The 23,355-nt window shown below is 40.3% G+C and overlaps 1 protein-coding gene and 1 long non-coding RNA gene across 3 annotated transcripts in view; one reads left to right on the top strand and one right to left on the bottom strand.

The window, feature by feature from the left end:
* KCNQ5 (potassium voltage-gated channel subfamily Q member 5) overlaps positions 1–23,139 on the top strand; it is a 335,350-nt gene extending 312,211 nt beyond the window's left edge. For both annotated transcript variants that reach the window (XM_026665208.2, XM_026665209.2), the window contains 4 exons: positions 17,506–17,614; positions 19,500–19,631; positions 20,864–20,990; positions 21,545–23,139. In XM_026665208.2, coding sequence (XP_026520993.2) covers positions 17,506–17,614; positions 19,500–19,631; positions 20,864–20,990; positions 21,545–22,495 — 1,319 coding nt within the window. In that variant the 3' untranslated portion in view covers positions 22,496–23,139. The remainder of the gene's footprint in view (positions 1–17,505; positions 17,615–19,499; positions 19,632–20,863; positions 20,991–21,544) is intronic.
* Positions 8,631–9,360, bottom strand: LOC148132964 (uncharacterized). The gene is made up of 2 exons (XR_015745515.1): positions 9,276–9,360; positions 8,631–8,701 (listed from the first exon to the last, which is right to left on the bottom strand). It is a non-coding gene; the product is annotated as an uncharacterized LOC148132964 (long non-coding RNA).
* Positions 23,140–23,355: the final 216 nt, after the last annotated feature.

The raw sequence follows: 23,355 nt of genomic DNA, 5'->3' as shown, positions 1-23,355 counted from the left end.
TAATGGGGGCAATGGCCGCTTAACCTTGTTTTTTTTTTTTTTATGTCCGCCTGCCAGTGCTAGAGCCAGAGTAGGCGGCGAGCTGTAACGAGAGAGGTTATTACTCGGGCGGAGAACTTAACCGTTGAGGTAATGTACAAGAGCAGGAGAGACTATCTGAAATATCAGCCTTTACCTGGGATCGAACTCACGGCCTCCTGACTGTGAGGCAAGTGCTCTACCTCTAGGCCACCTGACAAAGGGCTGTGGTAGGTGGCGTCGGCCGAGGGTTCCACTGCGGCCGTTAACTTACGATGACCTGATGTGCCCTAGTGTTAGAGGGGAAACATGCTGTTTCAGTTGGCGGAGCCACCGGATCGAGGACCTGGTGAAAAAGGAAGCGGCCATGGCCGATCTGACAGCCCAGGTGTCGCCTGATGAGCCCTACTCAACGGCAGTTCGGACCTCTTGTCCTCGGGTTTTAGAGCCTCCAAGGGGTCACTGGGGGAGGACGAGGAAACTAAGCCAACGAAGGGTTCGTCTACCTCGGGGGTGTTGAGCAAGTTGCAGAAGCTCGAATTGAGGTTAAGAACCTCTTGTCCTGGCTGGATGGCAGGGGAGCTCTTATAGAGTCCAACAGGTCTGAAACTAGGTCGTGAAATAAGAGTGGGGCCGGAATAACTTCCGCCTCCACCACGGGTTGCCTAAAAACGGTGTCCTCTTGTCCCTCTGCCGGAGGGGGAGAGCGAGAGGACTGAACAGATAGGCCAGAAATGCTCTTGGCCTTAAATAGCAGGGATTTAAAATATGTGTGCTTTGAACAAACCCACAAGGTGAGTTGATGGGGTGAGGCCCTCGCCCTCGGACATGTCCCCTTCCTTCGGGTCTATCTCCGATAGGGGTTCCCTTGGTGTATGGACCCCCATTCAAGATCTTCCTCCTCCCCGAACCGAACCAGGTCCTCTATAGCCTTCTCCATTTCCCTTCTGAGCGGGGCTGTCCCCATAAAGGTACCTGACCATGAGTGGGGTCCAATCTAGGCAAGGACCTGAGTGATGGCGAGACGTGTTCGGGCGCCATCGAGGGGGACCGGACCTGGGCATCTGTTAAAGGCCCTCTGCTATCCCCTGGCGGATAGTCTGTTCCATCCATGCCTGCATGTGCGCAGGAATCTCGACAGAGGCGGCCTCCTCCTGGCGCAGGCCAGCGGCCGTGGGTGTGAAAGTGGCTTCGAGCGTTCGTCTGGTTGTTGGTTCGGGCACCTGGTGTCCCTGTAAGCTGCGCCTGGAGAGGGAAGAGGAATCTGGAGGAGGGGGTGTCTGGAGGTAGAAGGAAGGGGCTGGGGGCACTGGTTGTGCCTCTCTAGATCACCTGTCAATTCTTTCTCCAGTGCCCTATGGCGCCTTAGGGCGTCTCTCTGAGAAGTCTTAGAAGTTTCCTTAGAGGCTTCCTTAGCCTGACTGCGCAGGTGGTAGGACTGAGATCTGGCCTTCAACGAAGGGCCTCTAGTGGAATTGTCATCTGCCATTATAGAAGAAAGGACTATAGCTCCAATTTAAGGCGGTTGGCTCGCCAAGAGGTTCGGCCTACAACAAAGGCCGGGTGTCCTTTCAGCTGGCCCGCGCCCCTTTTGGAATTTAGATAAGTAAGTTCTACAATATTATTATTGTTATAATTATTGATATAAATATATATATACATGCTTATAAGCACTGTATATGTAATCCAATCAGTGTTGGTAATGCGTTATTGCCATGTACCAATAGATATATATGTATATCTCTATATAATATTTCATTATATTATTATTATTATTATTATTATTATTATTATTATTATTATTATTATTGTTGATTATTATTATTATTTATTTTTCATATACAAGAAATGAACAGGGATCTGTTCAGTGCTCCCAGGAGGGAGTGACCTCAGATATAATGCTAAAAATCTCCAATTGGCCAAATAAACGCCTGAGGCTGGAGTAAGGCCTCTGGCAGCTGGAGCTCCCAGGCACAAACCGGGAGGGATAGGCTGCGATTCTCTGCTCTGAGCATGCTGCGGAAAGCCAACAAGATAGCCAATTAAATCGAATCTGCAGTAGCTCTCATAGGCTGGCAGGCCTACAACAGGAGCTAGCCCCTTCGCAGCCCAACGAGGCCTATTAGAATTACGCCCGTTATACACGCGGCGGCGCCCAAAATGGCGGCCGCCACCTACTCTTTAATCCCGGGCCGCTCAGAGCGCTACATAAGCCTCTCCGGCACACCTAGGAGCCGAGCGAGGCAGCCAAGTAATTTTTCGCCCCTTGCTGGGGCGATCGGCGTTTGGTGGGGGGAACACCAGCTGCGCTTATCAGCGCGATCGATAAAGCCGCTATGAGAGCGGGGCGAAACAAGCGGCAGGCAAGGAGCCGAATTGAAAAGGGGGGAGGATTGACGCCGGAGCGCGAAAACCGCCCGCTCTCTATCCCCCTGGGGCGAAGAAACGCGCTCCCCTGCTACAGCCACCCCAATTGCGCAGAGGCTAAGGGAGAACCAGGAATAAAAGGCAAACCTGAAATAATAATGAGTATGCTTGAATCTAACGAGTGGGAGATACACAGCCTAACCTAACGAAGGCTGAGCGTAAACTGGGGATTGCAAGGCAGCCACGTGATGAAGGGCGGAGCAATCCTCAGTAATTAAGCTCAGCCTACAACGACGCAGACTGAAGCACCTCCCACACACTGGATGATCCGAACGGCTTCCAGGAGAATAAGGAGAAACTTTCTGACAGTGAGAACAATCAACCAATGGAACAGCTTTGCCCTTGGAAGTTGTGGGAGCGCCATCACTTGAGACTTTCAAGAAGAGATTGGACTGCCATTTGTCAGAAATAGTGTAGGGGGGTTGGACTAGATGACCTACAAGGTCCCTTCCAACTCTGATTATCTGTTATCTGAGCAGGGAAATACAACTCTTGCAGCACCAAAAGTCAAGAGATCACAAAACCAACAATCATATTGCTAAGGTTAACCTGAAGCATGTTCTTTCTTTATGCAGGTCATCACATCCTCCAAACACTGGGACAGAATCTTGCCAAAGAGACACAATTCAGGATATTAGCCACACGCAAAATCTGTACAGGAATATTTTAGAGAGGGGACACCAGGGGTGGGATCCTACCGGTTCGGCCCGGTTCTATAGAACTGGTAGCTCCGAAGAGCTGCTGAGACTGAACCGGTTCGCTGCGACAATCTTCTGGTCTTCTGTTTGGCCCACCCACCCACCTGGGCTCTAGGCTGTGCTTTATTCCCTGCTTTTTCTACCTCAGCTGCTTTGTGCAGCACAGCCGAGTGCCACGCATCAGGTGAATGCTTGCAGGAGTCGGTGATTTGTAAACAGTATGTACGCGCATACTCACCAAACTGATTGTTATGCCGGTAGGATCCCACACAGGGGTGGGATACGACCGGGTTAATAACCGGTTCGGGATTTATGAGCTTCCCTGCACGCTGGGAGCTGCATGCCTGTAAATCTGTCATCAGCAGCTGCCTGCAGAGAGGCAGCCTTTGAAACAGCCCTCTTTTCCTGCTTTTTAAACTGCAGCTGTGCCTCGTTTGGCAGCTGAAATTGAAAAATCAGGAAATAAAGATCAGGTAAGAGCCCAGGTGGCTGGGCAGGCAAAAACATCAGCAGACATAGAGCTACCGGTCTTCAGAGCTACCGGTTCTACAGAGGTGGACAGAAATGGTAGAAACCCACCCCTGATCCCACCCCTGTGGGACACATTCACCCGGTGCCTAACTCAGTCTCAGTAATGCATGTGTTAGGTTAGTGCTCTTGTGCATTATTAAATCACGGATGAAGTGTGCATTTGTAGCAGACATGGCCTTAAAGAATTGGAGGAAGAACCTCTACCAAGGAAACAGTCAGATAAGTGGAGCTTAAAGCCTTTCCAAGGAACTAGTTTGAGAAAACGTCTCAGATAGACCCCTTCCTGATTCATATAAAGCGAGGGAGAGGAAAGCCTTTCAGACGTGGAAGATTCTGTTGTATAATGCAGACCTACATGGCATTAGGTTTTTCATCTGCTCTACCTTACAGAGCCAAGAGCTTTATTAGAGACTGAGCTGGCATTCAGCAGAAGAATCCAGAGCCCAGGGCCACCTAAAGCTTGTTGACTGGACATTGGAAGTGAGTGAAGAGGGCAAGGACACAGTACCACTACAAGACACTGCAACATCATTCCCCCTCGCTGCTACCATATATCCCATTGTACATCACTATTGCAATGTTCCAGTCTGCCCTCAACTTCCCCAATATATTAACTCTTCTCAATATCTGTTATTTCTCCCCCCAGGTCAGTGTTCATGCTCTCTCCATAGGCTAAAGACAAGTAGGCAACTATATACGTTGGACTAACACTTAACATTTATGCTGTTTCTCTACTTGGTATACATTATGACAGTTGTCAGTTTACAAGATGAATATTAAGTGAAAAACAGAATTTCAGTATATAGATACTTAACATACCAAGCTTGTTCATGCAAATTAAATGGCATACATTGGAGGCATTTTGGGTATCCATTAGATTCCATCAGAGAAAGGTTCATTTATTGTCACATTGCTCATATTTCTCCAGGAAAGAGCCTCTCTTATACACATGGAATCAGTAGCAGGAGAGAAAAAATTATTTTCCTTACCAACCTTTTTGCTTTGTACTAGCAGCATGCTCCCACTCACTTCTTGATGAATAGCTTCCAGAAAACTGGATTACAGAATGGAAAGGGATTATGTAGGCGGACAATAATTTATTCTGACTTTTGTTGAAAGCCTTTTACTAAGTATCTAAATTACCAGGTAAATGTGAATTCCACTACACCCTAGTGAGCACTCTGGCTTTAAGTTTAGTAATGTAGTTTCCATGCTGTGAGGACTAGACTATGGAAAAATAAACAAGGAATCGTAGAAGCTCTTATCTGTCTTACTGAAGCCAAGCAACATCACAAACCAACAAGCAGGAAACAACAATGGTGGCCCTTTTTTTTAAATAAAAATGTTTTATTAAAGAAGGCATAATATGCAAAAGCACAGGAAGAAGGCATTAATTGAGGTGAAAAATAAAGTACAAAGTACATAAATACCTTCTTGATTACTGATTCTTCAAAATAGGTACATAGTAAAGCCTTTTACATTACTTTCAAAAAATAAATTAAGTAATAAAGGCAAGATAAAATCTAATAAATATTTATTTATTATATAGTTTTCATCCTGCCTTTATTACTTTATAAGTAAATCAAGGTGGTGAATATGCCTAATATACTTTCCTCTCTTATTTTCCCCAACAAGCCTATGAGCTGAGTTGGCCTGAGAAAGAGTGACTAGCCCAAAGTCATCCAGTTTTATTAAAATGTATGTCAAAATGTATGTATGGGTAAGTTCTGTACTGCTATGGGTGTACATAAAATTATCTGTAGTTTGATGATAGTCGCATATTATGTTTCAGGCAGAGGTGGGATTCTACCAGTTTGCACCTATTCGCTAGAACCGGTTGTTAACATTCTAAGCAGTTCGGAGAACCGGTTGTTAGAATAAATTACTGGCCTAATCCTGTAAGGAAGGCAGGAAGGAAACATTCTGGTGTTGCTTACAGAAACTGCCTCTCCCTTAACCCTTATTACATTATTGGCAGGCCTAGACTTCCTGTCTCAGGAACGTCTCTAGAGTTTTTTTCCCCTCCTTTGCTGGTACTTTGCTTGTGTGGAGTGACCATTCAAAGTTACTATGGCACTGAAAAAAGTAACTTATGACCATTTTTCACACTTACGACTGTTGCAGCATCCCCACAGTCATGAGGTCGGGCGAGGAGATGCGTGCCTCGATGTGATATTGAGTTGGCCACACCCAGCCAATAACATGACCACCAAGCCATGTCCACCCAGTCACATGACCACCAAGCCACACCCACCACCTAAGCCACACCCACAGAACCGGTTGTTAAAAATTTGAATCCTACCCCTGGTTTCAGGGTGTAAGTGCCAATGGAAAAGCCTAGAGATGACTTTCAAGAAAGTTCTGCATTATTTTGAAGGAATGTAATTCAGAAGAGAGAGGGGAAAAAAATCTTCTATGAGCTGACATGAATGAATGGGTGGAAATGAGATGAGATGAAATGAAATGAAACAGCAAAAATGTATCAGCTATTTGGAGCTGCCAGAATGAACGACAATGATGACTAATGAAAATCTGCTTAGAAAAAGCTCCATTCTGAATGCATACTTTAAGCTTAACTCTACCTATCTATGTATGCATACACACAACAAATAATGAATTGAAAAACATGATGGGTTTTATTGTTTCTCATGAATAACTGACAGAATGCCTGAAGGACAGACCAACTTTTTGTAAAATACAAAAGTACCTAGTATTATTCATATAAACAGAAGCATGCTCACAGTTAAGGGAAGACGCGGACACAGGGAAAAAGTGTAGGAGGGGAAAATATGAGCCCTATATGAACAAAATATTAGAATATTGATTAATTTTCTAAAGAATAAATGCAAAATGAAAATAATAAAGAGGTTATGGAATCTATTTGGAACAATGTAAAAATAATTATGTTAGAAAATGCCATTGAAGTGTGTAAAATTATGCTGCAGAAAGTTTGGAAATGAAGCTTGGTGGAATGTTGAAATGGAGGAAAAAATGTATATAAGGACCTGACTGCTATAAATGTGAGGACCAGGAAAAGGTGCTATCAATATACCCAAAATGAACTTGCGAAGAATGTAGTCAAAGAATAAAGTATGCTTATGATTAAAGTAGGCAAAGGAAATACAGAAGGAAATTGATGTAAATTAAAATTGATTTGATTTGAACATAGAGTGTTAAAGAGTAAGCATCCAGCAGATGAATGGAATAAGATATCAAATATATAAAAATATGAAATGGTTTGGGTTGGATGAATGCTTGAAGGCCTATTTAGACCTATTTGTTCTGAATTGTAACTAAAGCCTGAATTAAAACAAATGCTATAAATGTTAGTATTTAGGAGAAAATAGAGATGAGGAAATGATAAAGGGTATGAGAATATTGATTAAAAACTAGAGCAAGAAGATTAATTTGTGTCTCTTGGTAGAATGTTTACTATAGATGGGAAAATCTATAGAGATAGGTTAAGGCATGCAAAAGCTGCTGGAAAGGAAGTGGCTAGGTCCTTTGCAAGGAGAAAATAAATTGTTTGCAAATAAGAGCATGCTTCTGCAAAAGCCTGCAAATAACAGCATACTCCTACCTGCACATCCCTAATCATGGAAGACCTGGTGATCTGCTCATTGGCTATCATGCCCACTGGATTTATCTCTGCCACTGAGGTCCTGGTAGCCTTCTGGACACTGAATGGGGATTACAGATTTTCTGACCTCTTGAAGTATCCCCTACTCAGTCTCACTTTCCATTGTGTATTGCCATACCACGTACACATCCAGATTATATCCATTCATGTCCTTTGAATAAATTGTAAGGAGGAAGCCTAAAAATCAGATCAGGTGTGTTTTTTTCCTGTCACTTAATTTATCCTGACAGGTGATTAATTTAGGCACATAAATTTATGCAGTTTAGCATCACAGATGGAGGGGAGGGGGCAGAAGAGAAGCAGGGTGTGGGGAGGTTAACCCTCTTAAGTGTTCCTAGTGTACTTATGTTGTATCATGCCATCCATTCTCACCATCTGTTGCAAACTCCCTTAAAACAGTGCTCAGTCAGTCTTTCAAAGAAAGGATCGGATGAAAGACGGATAGTGAGAAAAGTAGGAACCAACAGGTCAGTCTGTTCCCACGGGGCAAAACCTAGAATCTTTTTCTTCTCCCCCCCACTTTTTTTTTTTTTTGCTGTGTCTCCTTTTTTCAAGCTTACGGTGTGATATCACATCTTGTCTCTCAGATAATCCCTCTCATTTATTTTTATCCTACTTCTTCATATGACAGATGGCATTGCCCCTTTTTCTCATAATTTCTCTACCTGCCTAAGTGGGTTGTTCTGCAATTAACTTGTAACAATTGGTTGTTTGGAATGAGTTACAGACAGTCTGTTTTGACATGTTCTGAAAATGTACCAAATGGTGAATGAATAACAGAATAACAGAGCTGGAAAGGATCTTAGAGGTGATCTAGTCAAACCCCCCTCCAGTGATGGAGCAGTCACAACTTCTGAAGGCAAGCTACTCCACTAATTAATTGTTCTAACCGTCAGGAAAATTCCTATTTCTAGGTTGTTTCTTTCCTTGATTAGTTTCCATCCATTGTTTCTTGTCCTCTCTTCAGATGCTTTAGAGCAGGGGTCTCCAACCTTGGCAACTTTAAGGCTTGTGGACTTCAACTCCCAGAATTCCTCAGCCAGCTTTGCTGCTTTAGAGAATAGGTTGATCCCCTCTTCTTTGTGGCCACCCCTCAAATATCGGAACACTGCTATCATGTTACCCCTAGTTCTTCTTTTCATGAGACTAGACATACCCAATTCCTGCCAAATCTATCTTCGTAGGTTTTAGCCTCCAGTCCCCTAATCATCTTTGCTGTTCTCTGCACTCTTTCTAGAATCTTTTTTATATCATGGCAGCCAAAACCGGATGCAATATTCCAAGTGTCATCCTACCAAAGCATTATAAAGCGGTACTAAAACTTCATGTCATCTTTATTTTATCCCTCTCTTAATGCAACCTAGGATTGTATTTGCTTTTTTGGCATCTGTAAAAAGAAAAAAAAAAGGGGTAGATTATACTCTTCAAAGCCAAGCAGAAATTCATGCTTAACACATCTACTTTGGCTAAGAAAAGGTTCTTGGCATATCATACATCCATCAATCACTAACCATAATACAATTTAACATGCATATCTCTCTGCCAACACCTTTCATTTGGAAGCAGGACATCCAAGTAGTACACATTTGACATAGTATGGCCCTGCAGTGCTTCAGAGTGCAGGGGCACATAAATGCAGCACCTGCCTGCAACTTTTTACAGAGCAACATCATATAGCAGCTGCAATGGACTTACAAGGAAATGAAATTTTAGATCTTAATTAATGCTTGATTAATGCCAACATCTAGTAGCTCTCATAAAGCAAACAAGTAGATTGATAAAGTAATATTTCTGTATCTAGAGTGATATTTCTTGACTACCAATACTTTTGAAAGCACGACATTAGGAAACGAAAGAACATTAATAGTTCTAACATTATTGCCAAAATTAAACTGCAAAAGATATTACTGAAAATAAATACTGCATACATGAACTAAGTTAGGCAGATTTAATATGTTCACCTGCAGGGAAGCTTTCTCCAACCTTGCAGCCTCCAGATATATTGGACTTCAGGCCCCATAATTCCTAATGACAGCTGAAATTTCATGCACCTGGAAAGCACCACATTGGAAAAAGCTATCATAAGATACTTTTTAACATGCAGTGTTGACTGTTACTGGGTATATAATTATGAAAAATATACAATGTATATGCATACCATATTAAAAAAAGCTATCAATATACCCAAAATGAACTTGCGAAGAATGTAGTCAAAGAATAAAGTATACTTATGATTAATTATGAAAAATATACAATGTATATGCATACCATATAAAATTATGTAAATATATATATATATGGTGTTCGGCTTGGTTCAGGGTATTTTCCCACGTCATTGTAGTTCTTTTAAAGTTGTAGCAACGTTTCAGCAGAATCTCATCTGCCATCATCAGGCTTCTGTATTGTGTCCGTCTGTGGGTCAGACTTTTACAGTGGTTTCAGATTTAAATTTGGGGCAGCCTATTGCTGTGCCAGAATGGTTTTTCTTCATCCTGATTGGTTGGGAGTCTTGGTCTGTGTTTATTGGTCTCGGAGTTTGCTGTGTTCTGCTTGATGGGTGTTTCTGATATCTTCTGTCTGTTTTTGGCTCTTTTTGTATCTTGATTGGCTGGCAGCATTGTGTTACTTTAATGGAGGCCTTTAGTGCAGCTTGGCCCGGGTAAATGGACGGCTATCATTAGTTAGGGAAGCTGGGTTTCATCTGGGTGCCTGGTTGGGGTGTGTTTGAGCTGGAGGTATCAGGGGGATCTGTTTGTGCCCAGGTGTTTGCCTGGCAGTGCAGGCTTCCAAATGATTGACAGCCTGGTGGAATCATCTCTTCTGTTCATGCTTTCTGGTCTTTTTCAATCTCTATGGCTTCTCTGATGACTCTGTGGCTAGGGTTTTCCATAGTGGCCAGGGTTTTGGTGCCATTGAAGTTGATGCTATGACCTGTAGCTTCCATGTGTTGGACTAGTGAGGAAGTGTGTTCCAGCTTTTTGACTGCATTTTTGTGTTCATCCAGGCGGGTGAACACAATCCCGCCTGGATGAACACAAAAATGCAGTCAAAAAGCTGGAACACACTTCCTCACTAGTCCAACACATGGAAGCTACAGGTCATAGCATCAACTTCAATGGCACCAAAACCCTGGCCACTATGGAAAACCCTAGCCACAGAGTCATCAGAGAAGCCATAGAGATTGAAAAAAGACCAGAAAGCATGAACAGAAGAGATGATTCCACCAGGCTGTCAATCATTTGGAAGCCTGCACTCACAAACAAAAAAATCTCCACACCACAAGCCAGGCAAACACCTGGGCACAAACAGATCCCCCTGATACCTCCAGCTCAAACACACCCCAACCAGGCACCCAGATGAAATCCAGCTTCCTAACTAATGATAGCCGTCCATTTACCCGAAGCCAAGCTGCACTAAAGGCCTCCATTAAAGTAACACAATGCTGCCAGCCAATCAAGATACAAAAGAGCCAAAAACAGACAGAAGATATCAGAAACACCCATCAAGCAGAACACAGCAAACTCCGAGACCAATAAACACAGACCAAGACTCCCAACCAATCAGGAGGAAGAAAAACCATTCTGGCACAGCAATAGGCTGCCCCAAATTTAAATCTGAAACCACTGTAAAAGTCTGACCCACAGACGGACACAATACAGAAGCCTGATGATGGCAGATGAGATTCTGCTGAAACGTTGCTACAACTTTAAAAGAACTACAATGACGTGGGAAAATACCCGAACCAAGCCGAACACCATACATGTAAGTACCGCGAAAACTTAAGAAAACATATATATATATATATATATATTGAAGAAATAGAAAAGTTCTTAAATTCTATTCAAGAGGTACTTTCCATGTCTTACAGAAGCCCTGTAATTGCTATAAGAAATCTCAAATAGAGTTTATAGCAGCAACTCTGACATTGGGTACTAAATCCCAGACATAAAATAAGAATATTCATTGAGAAGTTATTAAATATAAAGTCATGGAGAAGTTATTAAATATAAAGGGGATAATTCAATGAGCTCAATATTCTCCATTTTTTGATAGTTTTAGAATTCTCCAGGATATATTATAAGTACATCTAATCTCATATTACACAGGAAACAAGCTGGTGTTTTTTAATGAAAGTTTCCGAGTCATACAAATTGTGTAAGACTGCTCATTTGTTAGACAATCAGATTAAACAATTAAAATATATTTATGAAACTCTAGGACAGGAACTTCTGCTGGTTTATATTATTGTTACTTCAAATTTTTTATCATTGAGACTGGAGAAATAAAATAGCTATTAAGCCACACTCTCCTCAAGAAGTTCAGGAGCTGTGAGGGCCTAGAAATTGTCTAGCCAAGCTCCAGTGCCAGTAAATCAATGCCACCAAGACACTAGATCCAAAAAATTACTTATACCCTTCTCTGGGTCTTGAAGTGGTATAAAAGGAGGCTGAAAAGAGTGTTATTTTTTTTATAAACCACTTCAATCTCTGCCTTGTAAAGCTCCCTACCAGCAAGATATTCCCTGGCACGCCTGGCATCATGACTCTGATTCCCAGGAAGATTATTTCTGCCAGGGTACTAGCCCTTCAGCTTCGTGCTTCTTTGCCATTCAACTATTTCACAGCAGTAACTAGTGTTGCGGGCTCCTAGGCAAATCGGAATGGAGTTGTAGAGCTGAAAGAAGTTGCAAATATTCCTTCTGTTTCAGCTTCCTTGCCAATCTGAGCCCTGCAGCACAACAAGCAATCCTGCCCCCCTAGGAAAAGCTACAAAAACAAAAGCCAGTTGAAACACAGCTGTAACAGTAATGATTCAGTAAGCTATTAGGAGTGAATTGGGAGCTCATCCAGTTGTGTCCATCGTTGCGGAATGGAAATTCGCATAAGCAGAATTTAGCAGTGCCATCAAGCTTAATTAGGACTAGCTAAGATTCTGCCTTAATCACCTTTGACTTTGGCTGTTCCTGTAGCGTTGTTTAAATGTGTGTGATATTTATAATTTGTGCTAAGAATATAGGCTATATTTACAGCACGGGAAGCTTGATTTAAAAAAAACCACTACATTCGAACACATATTACAAAGCTCAATTCTTAAAAAAATAAAAATCACTCAAAAAGTATGTTTCAAAGTGTTACAAAAGTGCATCTATGTACTGTACATGCATATGGACTCCAATGAGCAGGGCCGGTATTATTTCCCTTGGTTATTAATGTACTTGCAGCCATATCTCTTCCTAGCCCCCAGGCTTCCTGATCCTCCTCAGGGTACATTTTTAGATTTTATCTTTTAAAACCTTAAACATTTTAAAACCTTAATCAGAGTACAAAAGCAAGACCTACAAAAGCAAAGTCTTTTCTTAAGGCATCACCCACTTGTATGCCTACATCGGCCACATGCATGTTAGAAAATAAACACACTGGAGCAGTGGTGATATTCAATTTTTTTTTACTACCAGTTCTGTGGGCGTGGCTTGGTGGGTGTGGCAGGGAAAGGATACTGTAAAATCTCCAGTCAGAGGTGGGATTAGCCGCTTCTCCGAACTACTCAAAATTTCCGTTACTGGTTCTCCAGAACTGGTCAGAACCTGCTGAATGCCACCTCTGCACTGGAGGTCTATGGAGATTCTCAGTAATCCAGGTCATGGTTTTCAAGAGGCAACTGGACCTCCTGGTTTATCTTTGAAGACGTTTAGCTTCTAATCCAAGAAGCTTCTTCAGCTTTAAACACACCGGAGGATAGCAATCCAGTGCTTTGTTTGGAAGGGTATTGAGCGCTCAAAATGAAGACAAAGATAGACAAAAGCTAAAATTTTAGGAGCAGGATATTCTTTTGAATCATATAGTCCATGAAATTTGGTAATTGGACAATGTATCTGTGTCCTTACTATGGCCAAAAGATTGATAACGCAGGATTGGAAAGATAAACATATAGCTCTATTTATATAATGGATTGAAGACCCAATGGCCACCTACGAATGGATTGCCCATAGACATAGACTTTGTAGAAAAGTACCGGTATAATGAAATACAGGATTCATTTATATGGTTAAAAAAAGACAGTCATATAAACATATTAGAAATATATACTTATCTGAATAATATTTGCATTAGACAAATACATATAGAATTGTCATGGTTACCGGTATTATAATGACATATATTTCTTTCACTTTTTGTTAAAGCACTTTTGGTTTTTTTTTTCTCTTTTTTTCTTTTTTGAGTTATTATTAATGAGCAATAAAAATATTTTTAAAAAAGACAAGGTAACCTTCTGTACTGTGCAGTAAAGAGCTTCCTAAAGGCTGAAGCAGGATCTAGTGAACAACCTCATCCATATTTTGGCAAACAGTTTTTTCATGAGTGCCATTATAGCAATTATTGTATGAATAGACAAACCTTTTCCAAAGCATCAGAGCCCACAAGCATTAATTGCCCACAAAGCATTTCCTCAAAATTTCAAATTGCCTGCTAGCCTGAAAAGCTGCTTAATTATGTAATACAGTAGTTATGCAGCAAAACATCATAGGCATTCAAAATTTCAGCTTTGCTATATGCAAAGTGAGCCTTTTTGATTAAGGTTAAATTGTATATCATCCTCTCTTTTCAAACAGCTTTTAATGGTTTTTTTCTTCACTAAAACCAAATGATGAGGCTTTAAAGATTTGTTTATGATTACGATATGAGAAGAGAGTTTTGTAATTTAAGAGAAAGGGATAAACTATGGTTTTATAATTGAGAGGAGATGAAAAGAAATTAATTCGTGGGACATCATTTGAAGGGATTAAATATTAATATTTTCAATTAGTTCTTTTTTCTCTTAATGGAATTTTTCCTGATTAAGTTTGAATGATGAGATTTTAAGGATTTATTTATAGATACAAAATGTGACATGGGAATAAAGTTTTAGGAAAAATGACAAGGTATTGTGTAAAGTACAGGAAATAATTATGAATGGCTTGTTTAAAGGATGGATGGATATTTCTGGTAGCTCTTAAGGGAGTTTTGCTGATTAAGATTGAAAGATGGTGTTTTATTGCCAATAGTTAAAAGATGAGATTATAGGCTGAAGAGAGTTTTGGTTGAAATATTAGAGAATGTATTAAGTTTATTGGCGGAACATCATGGCTTCAAACTTCAAAGGGACTGGTTTGGACAAAAATCAATAGCACTTTTTCATGCGGCAGTTGATAAAAATAGGATCACCAACATGATTGCCAACATCCGATGACGGATATGGCACAAGAAGAAAAAGATAAAATTTATAAATGTTTATACTTAATTAAGGGAAAGTTTTTTTTTCTTTTCTTTTTTATATATTTTTCCTTCCCCTCCTTTTCCCTTTTGCACTTTCTATTTTTCTTTTTTATATTCTCCTTTGTTAATTTCTTACCCATAATTTTAATCTTCAATAAAAATATTTTTTAAAAATCTCAGCCTTGCATATATATAAAAAAGTGACATATGTGAGAAATAGGAAAATTGGTGGGAAAAGTTGTTGCGTTGTAGCTCCAGAAGGTCCTGGATAAAATGGATTATGTGGCCCCCTTCGAATCAGGTTTCAGGCCATGTTATGGGACAGAAACAACATCTCTTGAGGGATATGGGCAGTTTAGAAACATGAAAAATTAATTAATTAATAGGTTGCACTTGTGAATGATCTGTGGCAAAAGCATGATGGGGATAGTGCATCCAGCCTTGATCTCCTTAACCTCTCAGCGGCTTTTAGTACCATTGACCATAGTATCCTTTTGAGCTGACTAAAGGGTTTGTGGCTGAGTGGCCCAGTATTGCACTGGTCCAATCACTTTCTCCGAGGGCCAGTCCCAATTGCTGTCGATAGGGAGAAAGCAGTCAACCCCACTGTTAAGTTGTGGGCGAGAGATACGCAGGAGACTCTGAATGCTTAACTCCTTTATTGCATCATTCAGAACAAAGAACGGCAGCCGCGGCAGCACCTTTTACCGCGGAGCCGCAGACCAACCAATCAGAGGTGACTATGTAAATATGTAACACCCATGGCCACTCCTTTGTGGGTTTACAATCTCTGTTCCTTTTTAACATCTACATGAAACTGCTGAATAAGATCACCTGGCTCCATGGGATGGAATATCAGCATGTTGATGATACACAGCTTTATATCTCTATCCCCTATGATCCAGGCAAGACTGCCATTTTTCAGTACCTGAAGGCTATAGAGGTCTGGGTGTGGGGAACAACAGGTTTCAACTGAACCCTGGCAAGACAAAGTAGCTTTGGGTGCAAAAGTCCAGTTTATCTTCTTTAGATCTGGATGGGGTTGCTCTACCCCAAACAAACCTAGTATGCAACCTGTGGGTTCTCCTGCACTCGCTACTCCTGCTCAAAGAGCAGGTGGCAGTCATAGCTAGGACAACCCTTGTGCAACTTTATTTTGTCTGCCATTTGCGCTCTTAATGGATTATAAGGACCTATGCGTAGTCACTCATGCTCTTTTATTGGATTATTGCAATGTTGCTCTATGTGGGGCTACCCTTAAACAGCATTTGGAAGCTGCAGCATGTATAAAATGCAACAGCATGTACAGTTCCTGTAATACCATTGTTCTGCAAGCTGCATTGGTTACCAATTTGCTTCTGGGTCCAATTCAAGGTGTTTATTACCTTTAATGTCCTATATGGCTTGGGTCCAGGGTATCTGAGGAGCCATCTCTCACCCCAATGGGACTAACCTGCCCCAATTGAGCCAGTGGAAATGGTCTGCTACAACAGACCCCCGTCTGCTAAGGCAGGGGTCCCCAACCACCGGGCCGCAGACTGGTACCGGTCTGTGGATCACTTTATACCAGGCCGCAAAGAAAAAAAATAAAAAAATGGCGTCTTTCTTCGCCTTCGGTGAATGCTGGGATCAGGGATCAAGGACACAAATGAAAGAAGGGGAGGGAGGAAGCAACCAAAGCCTGTCCTGCTTTCTGGCTCAGCGGCTTCGGTTTCCTCCGCCTCGTTCCTCTCTCAGTCGCTCTCTCGCTCCTCCACCAGCCCAGGAAGAAACTGCTTCAAAGAATCCGGCAGGGTGGCTTTTCCTGTCGGCGCAGCTCCTCGAAGCGCCCGTTCACCCCCCTCCGCCCGCCGCCCGCGGTTCAATCCAGTGCTCTGTTCTGCCTGCCTGCTGCCTTCGTTTCTGGTTGTTTGGGAGCAGCTTCAGCTGATAAAGAGGCGAATAGTTATTATTCTCAGCCGAAGCTGCTCCCAAACAACCAGAAATGAAGGCAGGCAGGCAGGCAGGCAGAATGGAGCGCTGGATTGAACGCTGCGGGCGGCGGGGTGGGGTGAACGGCGCTCGGAGGAGCTGCGCCGATAGGAAAAGCCACCCTGCCGGCTTTGAAGCAGTTTCTTCCTGGGCTGGTGAAGGAGCGAGAGAGCGACTGAGAGAGGAACGAGGCAGACACCTGAGGAGGGAGGAGACACCTGAGGGATGGGGCTGAGGAAGGCAGGGCTGAGAGCCGTGGGCCGCCACCGCCCAGCGCTCAGTTTTGAAGGCGCTCCTCAGCCCGGTGCAGTTCCTGAATCTGCAGCTGAAACCCTCCTTTTTAAATGTCCCAATAGAAGAGAATATCTGTCGCTCAGGGTTGCAATGAGGAGGCACTGGCGCTCCCTGAACTTGGTGGTTTGCTGGCAGACGTTTATTACCCGACTAGGTAACAACATCAGATGTTACCTAGTCAGGTAATGAAAGCGTCTGCAAGCAAACCACCAAACTCGGATTTCCCCGGTCCTTGAAAAAGTGTTTCTGCTTGAAACTGGTCCCTGGTACAAAAAGGTTGGGGACCACTGTGCTAAGGAATTCCAGCCGGCAGGGGTCAAGGAGAAGATCCTTTTCCATTGTGCTTCCAATCTTGCCCTGTGGAATGCACTGCACCGGAGGTGAAAACTGCCTCCATGCTTTTGGCCTTTTCGAAGATGACTAAAACTTGCTTTTTTGCCAGTTGGCTTGAAGCCCCGAGGGGCGCTTATTGCTAGAGGTGGTTGATGGGATGAGACTTCATCCCTGGACTGTCCCTGCAACCATATTGTTTGTCATGAAACCCTTTCATATTACATTGGTTCAGTTTCCCTTACTGTATTTTATATTCAACTGATGCAATTATTAAATTCGTTAATATAGATTTGTATTCTATAGCTGTACATACTATTTATGTCATTTTTTTCTCTTGAAGCTGATGCCAATCTTGGTGCTGATGACCTATATGATGAAAGAGGATGCCAGTGTGATGTATCGGTAGAAGATCTAACTCCAGCACTTAAAACAGTTGTCCGAGCTATCAGGTAAGAAAAATGCACCCTTAAGAAGCACCCCTGTTGATCTCATTAGCATAGTCTGACTTTAACACTACAAGTATTTTTGGAAACAGATAATATAACAAAAAAACTGAATGGGGTTGGACAAGAGATGACCTTTAAGTTCCTTTCCATTGCTAAGAATCTGTGATTATATGATGTACTAAACATCACTTAAACATTGATGTGGAAACTGAATTTATTATATATCAGACCTGGGCACTTCACAGCTTCCCAGACCACATCCAGCCACATCCCTGCCTGGCCAGTGGCAACAGCAGCGGCTGGGTGGTGTGGCAGCAGTGGTGGGCCATCGGTGTGATGGTGGTGTCAGGCAGGGTGTCAGTGCAGCATGCAGGATGGAGTGGCAGCCCTCCACAATGGTCCCAATTTCTCATGTGGCCCCATGGGGAAATTAATAGCCCATCCCTGGTATATTACACTAGCTAAGATAGTGGATGTTATATCAATCCATTCCATCTTGCTTAAATGATCAATAAAACAGGCACTTATATTATTATACTCCATGCAAAAGGCTTGAGAAGATATATGTCATGACTGATTTCCTCCTTTTTTTCTTTTCTATGATTATTAAGCAGCCAAGCCTTGAAGATTGTTCTTATTTCAGTGAGTGGAAATCGAAAAGGGAATGCTTTAGAGAGGTATATTCAGGGATTCTGTTTTAGAATAGTTTTAAAAAAATCAGTGGCAAAAAGTAATGAAATAAAAATTCTGGTAGTTTAAATAAGGATGTGATAATGATTAATTATTAATAAGAAATTCAATCCATAAATAAACTTAAATCTTAGCGATGGCTCACCACTTAAAGACACAGAGCTTGTCAGCTGGAAAGCTGAGAGCCCAGGTTTGAGACCCAAGCGCCACACAACGGGGTGAGCTCCTGCCCACTAGCAGTTCAAAAGCATAATAAATAAATAAATAGATAAATAGGTAACATTTCAGTGGGAAGGTAACAGTGTTCCATGCACCTCGGCATACTGTATAGTCATGCAAGCCACAATGAATTGTCTTTAGACAATACTGGCTCCCTTGGCTAAGAAACATAGCCCCCTAGAGTCAGACACGACTGGACAGGGGAAACCTTTACCTACATCTTAGCTTATGAAAATTTCAGGAGCATTATGATGCATGTAAAACATTAGAGTCAAACCACTTTGGGTTGGCTTATTGATAGTGCTGGAGACAAAGGCAGGCCCAAAGAAAGAAGGGATTATAGTCCCTTTGAACAAATTTATGCAAATTAAAGTACTGTATATGTGAGATTGGATACAGCAGCGAAGTATTTGATTGGATATAACATTTCACAATTCACATGTCTAATGTGATTGGTGAAGCTGTTAAGATACAGGTAATCCTACGCTTACAACCATTCATTTAGCAATCATTTGAAGTTATGACAACACTGACCAAAAATGACTTATGACTGGCGCTCTCACAGCTTCCCTAGCAGAACCTGATTGAATGATTTGAGATGTAATATTTGAAATGAGTAAGAATAAAAGTGTTTAGATCTCTACATGATCTTCTCTCATGCTGTAGCAGTACTGCATTTGTTCTTCAAGGTAAGAATGTTCATAGAAAAATTCATGAAGTTAATTGGGAAGTTCTTGCCAACTACTTGGACGGTTTGCACAGGCAACATTAATTGTCAAAGCAATTACAGATGTTTATATCTTAAATACTTTTTGCATGGTTGTCAATCGAAGAAAAATTAGCATTTATAACCAGTTTAGAATCTGGTTCAGTGTATACAGTATTTTGAATGTAACCCCATCAGAATGAATTATTGCCAGTTTTTTAAATGTATAAAAAATATACGAATTACTGATTTGAGACAATATTGCTTCTATAGAATCATGAAATTTCACGTTGCCAAAAGGAAGTTTAAAGAAACTTTACGTCCCTATGATGTCAAAGATGTCATTGAACAGTATTCAGCAGGTCATCTGGATATGCTGTGTAGAATTAAAAGTCTTCAGTCTCGGTAAGAGGACAAAAAAAGCCCTTTTATAAAGGAGTGTTATCATGTAAAATCCGTTTGTAGTATCACATAAACTGAGTCATATATTTCAAGATACTTAATTTTTTTGTGGTAGTCATATTTCTTCGGTTTTTTCATAATTTAATTTTCATTTTTTATATAATAGTCATATTTCATTCTTTTATGTCCAGGATGTGAGACCCGTAACATCCTGGACATAAACTGTTTCAACTTCTTCTTGCAAGACAACCCTATAGGACATTGCATGCCAAAACAACCAGGCACAAAGACAGTTTCCCCCCCCCCATGTTATCACTCTGCTAAACAACTAATTCCCACAACACTGTGTTATGCCCTGAGATGTTAAATCACCTAGTAGGGCGGTATTACTATTACTATTATCCTTCTCATCTTTCTTGTTACCCATTTCCTTAGCTTCTTATGACTGTAACTTTGTTGTTTGTATCTCATGATTTATGTTGATTACTTTTATTAAGTATCCTATTATCATTTATGTTGATTGATTATTTAGTATTCTATGATTTCACTGAGTGTTGTATCTTATGATTTATGATGACTGTATTTTATTATTGTGATCATGATTTATCGCTAGTTGCTTGTATATACACTGATAGTTTATGCCCTGGAGACAAATTCATTGTGTGTCCAATCATACTTGGCCAATAAAGAATTTAATTCTATTCTATTCTATTCTATTCTATTCTATTCTATTCTATTCTATTCTATTCTATTCTATTCTATTCTATTCCTACTCCTACTGCTATTCCTAGTCTTATTCTTATTCCATTCCATTATTTTTCCTTGCTGTGCCCTTCTTTCTTACAACCTGATTTATATCTACTAAAACTTTTTTAGTATGATTAAACTTTATCAATTCTGACCACTGAAAGCTGATTTTGGCAGTTCCTTCTTAGCACACTCAGAGAAAAAAATCTGACAACATTAACAATTCATCAGTAACAGAGTATTATATTCGGCAGTAACAAACACATTCGTTAGTCTTCGTCACATTTAGACAAACTGTTTAAGATTACATACATACATTTAGCATGGATCACAATGGAAAGTATTAAAACAGTCATGTTAATATATCTGCCCTAAATAAAAATGTAAGTATATGTTTGCCCAATAATTAAAAATATATTTTACTTAGGCCCCAAATTATTGCATTTTTAAGCCTTTTATGAATATTTCTATTTTTAATTATCTTGCAGGGTTGATCAGATTCTTGGAAGGGGACAAATTACCACTGATAAAAGAACTCGAGAGAAAAATACTGTAGAGAATGAGGCAACTGATGACCTCAGCATGTTAGGGCGTGTAGTGAAGGTGGAAAAACAGGTAATACAACTTAAAAGAGCATGAGGCATCCTTATGTTACTGAACAACAATTTTAGGAATAAAATTCATTGTTCATATTTGCTAGCTAATTCCCATTTTTTTCATGCAATAATATGATTCTATAAAATTATTTTACTGAACTCCAGTGTCAATGGCATTTTGCACAATTTTGTCATTGTATTATTGTTATGAAATATACACAGAATAAATCTGGATGGCCGCAATTCATATCGTACATGCTATGTAGAAATATCTCATGAATTTGCATGATTTTAGTATAATTTATTAGGGGTTGGTTGGAATAAATAACTTGAACCATGTATTTTTCATAAAAAATATCTTTTGCAAAAATAATCATGTAATGATTGATCAAAATTCAAATTTTTCTTTGCAATATATTATTTTGTGATTAAAGATTTTATATATATAATTGCATATAACTATATCATACATGATGAAATGTGTACTGTATGTTATAAATGTTATTTTAATGGCATGAATCTTAGTTTATGAACATCAATGATCCTAAATAATTTTTTTTCTTCTATCTCTAGGTGCAATCTATTGAATCAAAATTAGATTCGTTACTAGACATTTATCAACAGGTTTTGAAGAAAGGATCTGTGTCTGCATTGACTTTAGCTTCGTTTCAAATGCCGCCTTTTGAATGTGATCAAACCTCTGGTTACCAGAGTCCTGTAGATAGTAAAGATTTGTCTAATTCTGCTCAGACTAGTGGATCTGTTTCCAGATCAGCCAGTGTCAACATGCCTTGTGGCCTACAGCTTATATTGACACCAAATGAATTCAACACTCAAGCTTACTATGCCTTTAGTCCATCTATGCATAGTCAAGCCACACAGGTGCCAAGCGATGGACCTGGAACTCTGTCCGCTAATAATGCACTAAACCAAATAAACCAGACATCTAAACCAACAGCACCCACTACATTACAGATACCCCCCTTTTCATCAGTAAAGCATATCAATAGGCTGGAGCCTATTAATTTTATTTCTGTTAACACACAGGAAAATACTTCTGATGTCACCACTTGCCTTGTTGCTTCAAAGGATAATGGACAAATTGCACAGTCCAGTGTGACAAAGGATCTTTCGTGGAGAAAAAGCCTTGATACAGAGAGTGAATCTTTAGTCTCCGTGAAACCAATGGTACAAATGGATATAGGAAAATCACTGTCAGTACAAAACCTTATACAGTCAACAGCTGAAGAACTGAATCTACAGATTTCTGGAAGTGATACCAGTAGTTCAAGAAGTAGTCAAGAACTATATAGCAAATGGAGGGAATCAAAATTATTTATAACTGATGAAGATTTGGAAACAGAGGGAGAAAATGAAACTTTTGAAGCCATTACCCACCCATTAGTGGAAACAACTCTCTCTACTGACTCTCTAAGGACTGGAATGTCAAGATCATCTCAAAGTATTTGCAAGCCAGGAGACAGCACAGATGTTCTCAGCCTTCCTCATGTCAAACTCAAATAACTATTTTGTTGGTTTTGTTCAAAGCTAAGTAATCCTTTCAATCATACATATCAAGGCATGGACATTTTGAAAACCCTTTAATTATTTTTTTAAAAATAAATTAGTCCGGAAGAAAGGCACTTGTATGAGTCCATATATTTTAGTTGCATGTAAATGCATGTGTAGATGATGGAAAAAATATTCTAATTTATACCTACAGTACACTGGCATTTTCATTTAGTACAGCAGGTATAAATGAGCTACCAACAAAATTCATGTTAGTTTTATTAAACATTTGGAAACCATTGAGTTTCTAGAGCTCATAAGGAAATTTCAATTAGGAAAGTAATTTTGCCACTGGTTAAAATAAAAGCTATTTATGACCTGAATTAGATCATACCTATGTTTACAAGGGGAAGGGAAGGCATACTATTTGCAGCTGCTAGTAAGAAAAACCCACAGTATGAGATTAGAAATGGCTGCTACTTGCAAGCTAAAATTATTCAGCTGTTTTAGAAGAATTTTGATTTCTATATTCACTTGAAGGTGTAGGTACAGGATTGAATCAAAATATTTTGCATAGCACTTTTTTTTAGGTTTTTGTGACTGAATTATTACTACTACTACTCCTTCTTTACCTTCTTCAATGAACTGTTCAAAATTCCAAATCATCTTGGTTGATCTTCAGTGTGAAATTTTCTCTCTTAATTTTTTAAATTCATAGATGATCTTGTGAATCTTAACTACCGGCCAGAAATTCTGCAAGAAATAGATGCTTCCTTGAATGTGATTATTATTTAAATTATTTTCTGTGGCTGAATGATAGCACAACAAAGTTAGCAAAAAGTGAAAGTAATGGATGAAATGGGGAGATAAAAGAA

Source organism: Notechis scutatus, chromosome 1, assembly GCF_049901735.1.
Source record: "Notechis scutatus isolate UNSWTSFEM ecotype Mainland chromosome 1, rNotScu1.2, whole genome shotgun sequence".
NCBI classification, from domain to species: Eukaryota; Metazoa; Chordata; class Lepidosauria; order Squamata; family Elapidae; genus Notechis; species Notechis scutatus.
The sequence above is the reverse complement of the archived record's forward strand: the minus strand, read 5'-3'. Positions and strand labels throughout refer to the sequence as shown.